Genomic DNA, 12,975 nt, shown 5'->3' with positions numbered 1-12,975 from the left:
TCTAGAAGTCCCGGGTTCAGTTCTCAGCACCCACGTGGCAGTTAACAATTGTTTGTATTTTCAGTCCCAGAGGATCCACCACCCTCTTCTGGCTTCCACGGGTACTGCATGCATGTAGTGTACTTACAAACATGCAGGCAAGACAGTAATGCACATAAAATAAAAAAATCTAAGTACATTTACTTCACTTCCAGATGGCAGCAGCTTAGATAACTATAGCATGTCATTTTACTGCATGAAATGTTATTTTTAAAACGTACACATGGGCTGGAGAGATGGCTCAGTGGTTAAGAGCACTCACTGACTGCTCTTCCAGAGGTCTTGAGTTCAATTCCCAGCAACCACATGGTGGCTCACAACCATCTGTAATAAGGTTTGGTGCCCTCTTTTGGCCTGTAGGCATACATGTACACAGAATATTGCATATGTAATAAATAAATATTTAAAAAAGTGAACATACGATATACTTTGATGGATCCTCTATTTGTAACACTACACTCGCCTCTTCCCACAGACTAATTTACGTCAACACTTCTCAGAGTTGCTCCAGGTTTGTGCTAAGTACTTCTAGGGCTGACGAGAAACGTGTTTCATCTCACGCCAAGGGGAAAATTACGTAGCGCTTCCCATACCTGACTGTCTCCCTATTTGTGAGCGAGGCGAGAACTGTACTTTTGAGTAATCATTTTAAGAAGTGTTACACAGTCTTTCTATATAAGCAAGAAATGTGTGGATTCAACAGCAGGTGTACAATGGGCAATAGTTTACTAAGTCAGAATGTTAGAACAATTTAAGCAACAAAAGCAACTCCATACATCAAGTTGCAGCTTTAACTAAAGGATCCAGCAGCCATCACATTGCTGACTCCAAAGCTCCTTCACTCAAGCTGCACATGCACACACATCTGTAACTCGTAAGTGAATCTTCACCATCTTTGTTCTCTTTATACAGCATTTACCATCTATCAGTCGCTGCCTTATTTTGAGTCGTTTGGCACCAACTCCACTGTGCTGCCGTTCGACATATCCACCTGTTTGCCTTACGTGCTGAAGCTGTATCTCATGATGCTCTTCATAGGTAAGCAGATATTTTGGTTTTGCATTCTTCTTGTGGTTTATACTGCCACTGACTTAAGCTGATAGGTAAGTGTGAGGGGAATAAAAAGGAAGCCCAACACAATGAACTAGATAGTCTGGTTACGGCCCTTGCAGCTCTTTGTGGGGCAGCATGAAACCAAGTACTACACAATTTCACTATCCAGCAAGAACAACACTACTCGTAAAACATATGCCTGCAAGATGCATGAAATACAGACATGCTTTTTACCACAAAGATATGCCTATAAAACAACATGTCAAACAGAAGGAATACCTATTTTTTACTTTTTTCATGTATACCCCTTTTGCTTTGTTTGGCTTTACATGCTAGCACTCCCTAGCAGGCAAACAGGAAGTTGGTGATAAAGGCTCAAGGAAAACTAAGAACAAAAACTTAAGTTGTGGGGAGGGAGTGGATTGACGGCACCGTGCTTAAGAGCGCACTTGCTGCTCTTACAGAGGACCTGGGTTCAGTTTCCAGTCCCCATAGAGCTGCTCAGAACTATCATGATTTCAGTTTCAGGAGATCCACACCTTCTCTTCCGGCAGCAGGCATGTGTGTGGTGCACATATATACATGCAGATGAAACACTTATACACACAAAAGTTACACTTGAGCCAGGCTTTAGTGACACATGCCTTTAATTCCAGCACTGGAGAGGCAGAGGCAGGGAGATCACTGTTAGCCTGGTCTATATAGTAAGTTCCAGGATAGCTAGGGCCTGAGAGAAATTGTCTCAAAAATAAAAATAAAACACTGAATCTCTCTCTCTCTCTCTCTCTCTCTCTCTCTCTCTCTCTCTCTCTCTCTCTCTCTCTCTCTCTCACACACACACACACACACACACACACACACACACACACAGAGTTATACTTGTGTGGGGTTTAAAAATGGCTGAGTGAAGGCATCAGTGTTTTGTGTCACAAAGAGAACACCAGCAATAGGTTTGGAGCTACATTTTGAGGAGAGTACAAGAAAACACTCGGAGAAACCAGAACATTGTAATATTAAAAGACATGGCACAGCAATAGATACACAATATTTGAGTATTTGCCATGCTATCTACACTACTAGGTGGGAAGGAATACCCTTCTGGGTAAGTGTGAAGGAACAGAGTACCAGAAAACTTGTGTTGAATAAAGGGGATTAAATACCTTACCCTCTAAGACCAGGGTATGGTTAGTAGAGTACAGAATCATAGCTCCACACACATACAAGCATAGGTGCCTCCCACTTACAGGGTAAGGCAAAACTTCTGTGGTTCTATTACTTTTCTGACCACAGGGGTAACTGTAGTGGCCTTGAGCAATGCTAAGGCTTCAGCTGGTGCTCTGGTCTACAGGGCACATGGCCCAAAGAAGACCACAAAGAAACTTAGGTGCTGGCTGCACCCTGCTTTCACTTGCTCCCACAGACAAACAGAAGGCCACTGAGAAAGTCCAAGGGAAAAATTTCTTGAAACCAATGGAAATACAGGGTCCTAAACCTGTGGGATACATCAAAAACAGTACCAAGAAAAATGAATAAAAACATAAGTATTTCAGATAAATAAGTTACACATGCATCTCAAGGGCTAAGAAAAACAATCATAAACCAAATCCCTAATGACTGTATGGAGAGAAATAAAAATCAGACCATAGGTAAACAGAAAATAGGAAGTACCAAGAGTCAATGAAATAAAGCTTGTTATTTCCTTGAAAGAACAGAAAAAAGCATATAAACCTTTCAGTTAGAATAACCTCCCCCCCCCCAATAGAAGATCCAAAGAAATAAAGTTAGACGTGTTAAAGGAAATGCAGAAGATCAATTGGGATTATTTTTAAAAACTACCTGTTAACAAATTGGAAAATGGAAACATTTCTAGATACAAAAGATCACCTGAAATTCAGCCAACAGGATATAGAAATTTAACAGGGTATAGAAAAGCCTGAACAGGCTAGTAATGAGTAATAAACAAGTAATAAATCTCCCAATGCAGAAAAGCCAGCATAAGATGGCTTCATGGATGAATTTTACCAAGATTTAACCAAGAGCAACCAGTGCCCATTCTTTTCAAATTAAGAGGCAATCATTTGGGCCAGCATTACCAAAATGCAGTAGGAAATGAGAAGGAACTATAGACCAACAGCCCAGCCAACAGATGGTGAACTCTTAACAATATATCAGTAGATCAGAAGATCACACACTGTAACTAGGCTTCATTCCCAGGTTCAAAAATGGTTCATTCTCTACAAAACAATAAACTACCATATGATATAAAAGTTATGTGAGCAGATGTAAAAAATCATTTGATAAAGTTTACCACCCATTCATGATGAGAATACAAGAACAAGTTATGTATGACAAGCCCAGAACTAATATCATACCGAATGTTGAAAAACAAAGTGTTTCCTCTATTATCAGGAACAAGACAAGATGTTCAGTTTCCTTGCTCTTATTCGGAGTCCTATTCATTTTAGTCAAAGCAATTAGACAAGAGAAAGAAAGGCAGATACACAGGAAGGACTGGAGTCAAATTATCCATGCTGTGGCAGATGCACAGAAAAATGTTAACACCAGCTATGGTGGCTCCCACCTGAAATCTCAGCACTCCAGAGGATGGCACAGAGGGTTGTCCCTCTGAAACCAGTCTGAGCAAGAGAGTGAGACCTTGTCTTAAAAACAAAGCAAAACAAACGAAAAACCACAGGCTGCGTTGGGGGACAGCTAAAAACTTCACCAGAACTATCAGGAGAGAGAAACAGACTGAGCCGTAGGACAGAGCCAGCAGAAGCAGCCCTTCTCCTGGGCAGCACCTAGGGACATTCGCACTCCACAGCCTCCTCTGACTAAACGTTCATTCAGAAGGACTCTTGTCTAATTTCTGTCTTTTAAAAAGCCCTTCCACACATAACAACTTTGATAAGGAAGAATTTAAAAACGAAATCTAAATCACAATAACCACAAAATACAGCACTGAACTATTCCTTTCCAACAAAGACACAAAGCACTGGTGAGAGAGTCTGAAGACACTAAAAGGTGGAAAGGTTGCCAGTTTTCATGGATTGGTAGCAATCACTAAACGTCCATATCACTCAAAGTGATCTAGGGATTCAATGCAATCTCCATCAAAACTCTGTTGACATTTTGAGGACCGAGATCATCACTCAGTGGGTAAGAGCTGTGCTATACAAGCATGGGGACCTGAATTTGAATCCCCAGCATCCACCAAAAAGCTAGACATGGCCATGTACCTATAGCTCTGGGGCTGTTGGAGGTAGAAACAAGAGAATTGCCGGGGCTTGTTGGCTGCTAGCCCAGCTCCAGGTTCACTGAGACCCTGTCTCAATGGAATAAGGCAGGGAGTGGCACAGCCAAAAGCTATGTCTTCCTCTGGCCACGACATTTGCACACATGGCATACATACCAGCATACCACATGTGCAGTACCATAAACACATACTCACACATAAGCTTTTAAGAAAATAATTTTAAAAAGAATAAAACAATAAATAACATACTTCACATAACAATAACAAAACCCATAAAATTAGTATGTAAGCCCCACTCCCTAAAACAGAAAGAACAAAGCTGGAGGTATCTCAACACCCAATTCCAAGACACAAGGCTCAGTAACAAGCAGTATAGCATTGGCATAAAAGACCAATAAAAAAAGGAAATAAACATGCCAACAATAACAATACACAGGAGAGAAACACATGGTGCTGGGAGAACAAGAGCTACACATGCAAAAGACTGACACATGACCTGACCCTCACCTTACACAGAAAGAATTCAAAACTATCAAATACTTTAATGTAAGACCCGAAACTCTGAGAGTACCAGTGGAAGACTTCAATAACATGGTACACATGATAATTTGTTGAATAAGATGTCAAGAGCTCAGGAAACATGAGGAAGAATTAATGAGATTAATGAAATGAGTTAAATTAGAAAGCTTCTACACAGCAGACCAAATACAAGAGCGAAGGAACAACATACAGAGAGGAAGAGAACTGTCGCCAGCTACTCAGGATACAGAGACCTTGAAAATTTTAATACGAAATAAGTAATACAAATAGAAAATGTGTTTGTGATTTGAGTAGACTTATAAAGGATATGTTTAAACAGTCAATTACTATGAAAAATATGTTTCCTTTTACTAACCATCAGGGAAACACAATCACTGAGCTATCATTTCAGCCCAGGCAGACTGGCGGTTACCAATCAAACAACAACAAAAACAAATGCTAGTGAGGATGTGGAGAAAAAGAAACTACTACGGTTGTGGGGAATGCAAATTAGTGTGGCTACTACTGCAGCAGTGTGGAAGTTCTGCAAAAAAAATCTAAAAATAGAGCTACAGTACGATCCAGCTGCCCCTCAGAGGACAGAGGAAGTAAAGCTAGCAGCCCGCGCGCGAGAAGGCATACCCGTGATATTTGTGGCACTATTTACAACAGAAAGATAAGGAACCAGCCCACGAGTCTGCCCACATGGATGGATAGAGAAAATATCGTGCTTGATCACACAGTGGGACACTTAGCCAGCAAGAGTAATTCCTGTTATTCTAGGACATTGGATGGAAATAGAGGGCATGTTAGCAAGCCAGAATGTTCTCTCTTACATGTGAAAATTTAAAAATTGACATGATACTTGAATTGTGATTATGAGGGGCTTGAAGAATGCCAGAAGGGAGGTGAGATTTGATCATTGCATGTCACGTGTTATGTGTGGAAATAACCACACCGAACCCACTAATATACTACAGTAATGTATGTAGGAGATATGCAATCAAAGAGTGGAGCTACTTAAGAGTAATTTAATCAAATGTAGTGTGGGCTAATAAAAAATTATATCTGCACAAACTTACTAACATTGTTTTCCAAGAAACTGGGGAAAAGACTTCTATGATTTACTCCACCCTTCACAGCTTATCAAGATACTAATCGTGTCTGCGAGGCAGCAGCTTCCAAGGGTAAGAATACCACACATGAATGAAGAAGAAAAGCAGACAGTTTAGAGGCAGCATGGAAAGCTACTAAAAAAGAGGGGGAGGGGAGGGCTAGCCTGCAGTAGAGTGAGTTGGACAGAAGGGTTTGCTTGCATTCCTTCTACATACAATCTGGATGGTTCTTTTTATTTATTTATTAAAGATTTCTGCCTCCTCCCCGCCACTGCCTCCCATCCCCCCCCAGTCAAGTCCCCCTCCCTTGTCAGCCCAAAGAACAATCAGGGTTTCAACTGGCCCGGGTCTGAAAAAGCCTGGGATAAAACCGGACTCGCTGAACATAGCGGACAGTGAGGACTACTGAGAACTCAAGAACAATGGCAATGGGTTTTTGATCCTACTGCACATACTGGCTTTGTGGGAGCCTAGGCAGTTTGGATGCTCACCTTACTAGACCTGGATGGTTCTTCATTGCTCTTCTTGAGCCTCCCTTGCAACTTTGTAGCTTCCAGAATGGAAGCAGCCCCTGCCTGTGTCCTAAAACCACAGATCTTTTCAAAGGAATGGTTAACCCACCTCACTTCCTTTTGCACCGTAGGAATGTATTTCACCTACAGCCATCTTTACACAGAAAGAAAAGATGTCCTCAGAGTCTTCTCTGTCAAACAGAAGAAAATGTGAGGCTTTGTTCCTGACCATCACACAAGAGAGAAGACGGGCTGCTGGGTCACCCTGCAGCAGATACAACCCTGGGCATATGCTAGAGAAAGAGAACTGAGAACTCGACAACAATCTTTTACATGGATTCCTGCAGGCAGCAAATATTCTGTTCTGCCTCGACCGTGCCTTACGAACACATTTTCCACAGGCACAGCACACCTTGCTGCACCAGGTCTGTGGACTTCACACAGTGTGAGGTCTAAATGTTTCTGTGTGAAGTTGATGAGAAATAGATTCAGTGGAGTAAGCTCAATTGACTTGAGAAACCAATTGATTAACTTCTGCAATCACAACTAGCAGATTTATAGGAAGGGAACGCTGTAAAGTATCCTCTTTAATCCTAGGATAACATACTCTATAGACAAATACCACCACCCTTAGAGCCAAGCAGTTTGAGCATTACATATACTTAGATACTCTATAGACAAATGCCCTGCCTTTAGAGCCAATCACCTTTAGCATTACATAGACTTAAATACTCTATAGACAAATGCTCCAGCCCTTAGAGCCAAGCAGCTTGAGCATTATGTATACTTAGATACCTATAGACAAATGCCCTCCCTACCTTTAGAGCCAAGCAGCTTGAGCATTACGTATACTTAGATACTCTACAGACAAATGCCTCGGCCCTTAGAGCCAAGCAGCTTGAGCATTATGTATACTTAGATACCTATCAAATATCTTCTGTGCCTTAGCTCAGGCTGCTGCTGTGTCACAAAGTGCACCCCCCCCACCCCCAGGGCTTAGTTGTCAAAATAACAGAAATTTATGTTTTGCAGTTCTAGAGGCTTGGACATCCAAGAGCAAGATGCTAGCCAGTTCAGTAAGATTAGATGTGAACTGTAGATCTGATCAGCTGCTCTAACAGGAACACTGCCAGTTTGAGCTGTAGCTAACAGAAATAGGAAGAAAGTTGGACTTCTTGGAACCTGAACTCTTTGATATATCTCCAAAAGATACATTCTGATCCTGTATCAAAGATGACCAGAGTTGCCCCCTAAGTTACACAGGGGCAACTTATTAGCCCTAATTTGTATGATGATGAGTTCCCTAAGAAAAATGGGGCTTCCACTCCAGATGTCTTTTCTTCTTCAGCTTTGACTACAATCGCCTTTACCAAACCCTAAAAGGTGACATTAGCATCTTAAAACTCTTCCATCTTCTACTTAATGTTAACATTACTAATTCAAGTCATAAAATGTTTTTAGCAGCCCCTTGGATACCATGGGGCTATTAAATTATGACTGTAACATGATTTTAGACAATTGCATGGATACCCAAGTGTGCAATTGCCAAATGCACACTTTCCAAATCCAATCTGTGTTTGGATACTTCTTGAGGCACAATGTAGCTTTAGCCCTACACTGGTGCATCCCCAAATACTATTCGTCTTGGCAACTCCTGTTTTCAAAAGCTGACAAGAGAGGACTTGAAACCAAGACTTCTTTGTGTAGTTAAGAACATGGTCTAAAAAAGAAACAGCAGCTTGCTTGTGTCAAACAAAGTGGAGCATCGTGATAGAACAATTTAACACTTATTTGGGGGTCATACAGGTAACCAGGAGGGAGGCTATTATTTCGTTAGCATACCTTTGAGTTTAATCTTTAGAGTTACCAATTTAGAATCCTTAGAGGTCCATAGGCAGAAAACCTCATGACTTCCATCCATGACTGATCAAAACAGAAAGGACGAGAAAAGAGGAGACTGAGGATTATTCTATTTCCTTCTTTTTGTAAACTTCTGTTTTCTTGTGAAGGACAGGAGGAAATACCAGGTTTGAAAAGAAATCAGGCTGAAAAGACACGAGAAATCTGAAATTTGAAGTCTAGGCAGATTCTTCCTTTCCTTGGCATCAGCAAATGCTTGGTTGCTGATTCACGATGTCTCCAGTGCCCACTTCCTCTTCAGGGCTCAGTCTCCTGTGTTTCCAAGGTACCCTGGAATCCACAGCTCTTTAATGCATGCAGACACACTTGGTTTGCTCCACTAGGCTCAAACTTCCCAGTGCCAAAAGCCTGGTGTTTCTCTTAGCAGATCTGCACCTTAAAGTGGGAGCCAAGGTGTCTGATGCAGTAGCAATAGCTTTGGATCTAGGCTCTAGGACCTTGCTTTTAGGTAAAACACTCCCACTTACTAAATATTTTTGCTCCATCTTAAAATAGAAAACAGTATTCCCTGGGCATTGTTGCAAGACTTCAAACAAGCTAAGCCAAATGAAAAGTCTAGTGTACTGACTGTCTGGCACCCAATAGTAAATGCTAGATGTCTTTCAGTCTCTATTACACATGGGACGAGAAAAAGGCTGTATAAATCACTTCTTTCTCGCTTGGCTTAAACTTATTTCCTTGTAGTCTAATTTGTAAAGAAATTATATATCTGGAAAATAAAATTAGTAATGCTACTTTGAACGTGCCAGGTGCACTTTGGGACGAGAAGGTATGTGCCACCTGTGAGTAGTAGAAGTTGTGTGGTGTTTGTGAAGCCCCAGGCATGGTGCATGGCAGATACGAAAGCACCTGGTGTTCAGTGTCATGACTTCTTCCCAATGATTACCTATTTATACATTTATATGACTAGTTGCAGACTGAGCCCATGTGAAGTCACAATAATTAGGACAAAATTAAAATGCTGCCTGAGTTTCTAGCCACTGCAGTAGCTGAGACTGTGATATCTCTCAAACCTTTAGGCCATGGATCACTCTGGTGAAGGGAGCGGGACTTATAAAAAGGGTGATCTCCTGAGGACACAGCTATCCGTTTTTGCTTGCCTAACAGCCTATCATCTTTCTCCTGCGGAAACTTAGTTCAGGTGGTTTGCTGGGGCTCCCTCCCCTGTGACTTAGGCCTTGTCACCGAGTGTATCCCACCTGCCAGTGACCAGATACTTGTTCAGAGAGTTACATGACTTCTAGAGTCCTCACGGTGCTGCTTCTCCCATGGCTGTAGGGAAAAGAACCTTTCTTTGCCTTTGAGGTTGCTGTCAGACACCTTGCCAAGTAGGATGCACCATCTCCAGAGGAATGGATCAGCATCACGGGATTCATCAGACCTACCTTGGATTTCTTTGTGAACTCACAGTCTCCTTTGCGGCTACTGCTACTGTGAAGGGGATAACTTCACTTGGACACATGACAACCAAGCACAGGAGTTACACCTGTCACTGAGAAACCTAACCTGGGTACCAGTGGGTGTCATGCCTAGCGATCTGAATGTGCCTAGCAGTTCTCTTAAGTGTGTTTTATCAGCAAGGATAAAAATCTGTCTAACCCACTGACTCAGTGGTTTCTTCTGTGGCTAACAAGGAAAGTAGATCATCATACCCTTGACACCTCTATGGTTCACTTTCACAGGCAAACCACAGACTTAAAAATAAAGGTTACATTACACAAATTTCATAAAATTATTTTACTAGAATTTAAGGGAGAAAAAATATAATTCAGTTTTCACAAAGAAAAGGAATTTTTTTTACAATGAACTCAGGTCACACAGAAGTCATGTTCCTATTTCTGCTTCAAATACCCAGAGTACCCGAGTAAGGCACCCCTTTTCAGACCACAGTATGAAGCCACCTTCTCGTGGTTTCTAACTGAGAGGATCAGTTCTCACCAATCTCAGACACCAGTCCCGAAAACCTTCTGTCTCTCTGGTCTGTCATTCAGTGGGGATGCTGCTGGCTCCTGGGATGTCACCAACCATATGCTCTGGTCCATACAGCCTTCTTCTTAAACTCCGGCAGAACTCGCAAGGACAAGAGGGTAGCTAGGAGGACAAGAGAGCATACAGATGCATCTGACAGAGCTATGCTGGGTCTCAAAAGGTCACGTTATCAAAGGTGTCAGAGCAGAGCTTGGCACTTCCCCACCCAACTAGTCTTCAAGACTAACAATGATTCCCCTCAAATCTTGGCAGAATTTAGAATTTTTATAGTACCCCCCCACACAAAAAAAAAAAAAAACCACCACAGGTTTTACAGACTGCAAAGGTAATTGGCGTTTTTTTTTTTCTTTTTTGAAAGTTAGCCTATAATAAGTAAATAGGAAAGTCTGCAAAACTATAGATTTTTGGCATGCTAATGATATTGTTTTTCTTAATGCATTACTATTTGCATGAGTATGTTCCCTTTGTAACAATTTACTTTAAATTTGTGTTCTTTTATACATGAACACAATTATCTTCATTAAATGCTTAAAAAAAACCTCCACACCTATAATAAGGCTGAGTTCATATGCTCAATGAAGCAAGTATACCACACTAAATTTTATGTGGACATATGTCTGTAAGGTATGTATTTCCTACTGTGTTAAGGGACCCAAGAAGCCATTTAAAGTAGAGAAATTCAGAATTATATCTTTTAGTAATTAGTACATATTTCTTGTCTTATTCTAGCATATTAATATATTCAAATATTATGTAAAAGGAGAGAATGCGAAGGAATGTAGGGCACCCAGGTCAATCCAGTAAGCCAATGACTTTGTGATCTAGTAAAAGTGTGATTCCTTAAGCCAAGTGATGTTGTCTTTATTGATATCAGTTGTTAGCTTTGTAACTGCAGCATATGTTTGAATCAATCACCAGCCCAGACTCCCTGCAGCACACAGACAGAGGGACTCTTATTGCCAGCTCCCTAGGAATGGATAAAGTGAAATATCTTCATCACAGCCCTGACTTGCAATGAAGCCCTGTGCTGTATGAGAACCACACTAGGCACTGACCCCCATCTGCATGCTTTCCGTTCACCCATAATTCTTGGTTGTTTAGTAATAATATTATTATACCTTCCTTAAAGTAAAATATGAGTATATTCCAAGCTAGATAATCACCACAGGGTAGGCCAATGGAACGGCACTTCTCGGTGCAATCCATGTCTTATGACATTGCAGTGGCCACTGGCTATGTCCAGAACCCAGGACATAGGTGATGAGTTCAAGCTATCTCAGATCAGGAGACTGATAGCCAAATCATACCTCGTGTCTGAGTTTAGGGCTCTATAAAACTTTCAGAAAGATCTTCTACACTTGGGTTTCCTACAGTCATAGTGTGATAGTCCATGGAGAAGTATAAAACAGGGAAACCCTGGATGCCTAGTTCCCTAAGCAGCACCGACTATTACTAGAAGCCAGTGTAAGAATTCATTTTAGAATTTAAAAATAATGCTAAACCACGAAAGGTGAAACCAGAACTGTCTACTGCACTTTCTCAGCTGTTCCAGATCACAAAGATGCTGAGTCCTAGGAAGGCATCAAAGCTGTCTCCAAAACTCTGTCTGAGTTTCTGCTCACTGTATTTTTACTTTCTTGAATTTTATAAATTTTAACTATTTTACTATTGTAATAAAATACCTGGTACACTTATCTAAAAGTGAAGTTTAAAGGCACTAATCCTCCTTTTTAACCCATTTTTCTGACTTGCAAGGTCACATTAAGGACATTTTTTTGAAACCATGTATCCAACTATGCTCTTCTACATCACAGCCAGCAATGGGTGGTTTACCACATGTTGGGCATAAAGCATGAAGTAATTAATACCTTTCAAAAGATCCTTAGACTTTGCTGCAAAGGCTGCGTTAGGAATTTCCATGATGCTAAACAGCCAGTCAATGAACTAGGGTGAAAAAGAACATTGTTAGTGACGTACGTCCCACCATCAGCTTGAGATCAGTGGTCTGCAGACATGAGAAGAAGGGCAACCGTCTTCTAGCAGTTCCTGCTGAGGCTGGAGTAGAAGAAATGAGACGGGAAGTAAGACCAACACTGAAGGGTACAGAGGTGAGACAGGGCCAAAACCACAGCTCCCAAACCAAAAGGCCTCACCAAGTCTAACCCATTTCCCCTACAGATATAAGTGAGCTAGGCGTGGGCTCAGAGGACTCTGTTTATCATTAACATTATCTCTAGTCACCCTGAGAGGCTGCCAGGTTAGTGACCTTGCCCAAGCCACCTCCCTCTGAACAGCAGAGCCAAGATTTGAGCTATTTTTTGTCCATCATGCTACCTCTCACTGGTTCCATATGCATTTTGGCTATGGATAATAGGCTCATAAAATTTCCTTCCTCAGCTTGTCTAATAACTTACTAGCAGACAAATAATCACTACAAATATATAATAAACTTAAGATGTCTATCCTTTATCTAAAGCAAACAGTGTCCCAGTCTGGAAATAACAGAAGAGACTACACTTATTTTGGTGTACCAAATACAGTGAGCACTTATTTGGTAGAACAAAACCTGCAA

General features: G+C 41.2%; 2 protein-coding genes across 3 annotated transcripts in view; one reads left to right on the top strand and one right to left on the bottom strand.

Annotated features, from left to right (window-relative positions):
- Window positions 1-10,020, top strand: part of Hacd4 (3-hydroxyacyl-CoA dehydratase 4) — a 28,756-nt gene extending 18,736 nt beyond the window's left edge. Inside the window, exons 6-7 of one of the 2 annotated variants that reach the window (XM_075946773.1) lie at window positions 952-1,077; window positions 6,626-10,020. In XM_075946773.1, the coding sequence (XP_075802888.1) occupies window positions 952-1,077; window positions 6,626-6,708 (209 nt within the window). In that variant the 3' untranslated portion in view covers window positions 6,709-10,020. Of the gene's footprint in view, window positions 1-951; window positions 1,078-6,009; window positions 6,111-6,625 lie in introns of those variants that run through there. The other variant, XM_075946774.1, reaches the window with a different exon arrangement.
- Window positions 10,021-10,136: 116 nt separating this feature from the next.
- Focad (focadhesin) overlaps window positions 10,137-12,975 on the bottom strand; it is a 289,636-nt gene continuing 286,797 nt past the window's right edge. The window contains exons 43-44 of the mRNA XM_075946771.1: window positions 12,272-12,347; window positions 10,137-10,505 (exon numbers count right to left, since the gene is read on the bottom strand). Coding sequence (XP_075802886.1) covers window positions 10,432-10,505; window positions 12,272-12,347 — 150 coding nt within the window. The 3' untranslated portion in view covers window positions 10,137-10,431. The remainder of the gene's footprint in view (window positions 10,506-12,271; window positions 12,348-12,975) is intronic.

Source organism: Microtus pennsylvanicus, chromosome 13 (assembly GCF_037038515.1).
Source record: "Microtus pennsylvanicus isolate mMicPen1 chromosome 13, mMicPen1.hap1, whole genome shotgun sequence".
NCBI lineage: Eukaryota > Metazoa > Chordata > Mammalia > Rodentia > Cricetidae > Microtus > Microtus pennsylvanicus.
This window is presented reverse-complemented; position numbering and strand designations above follow the sequence as displayed.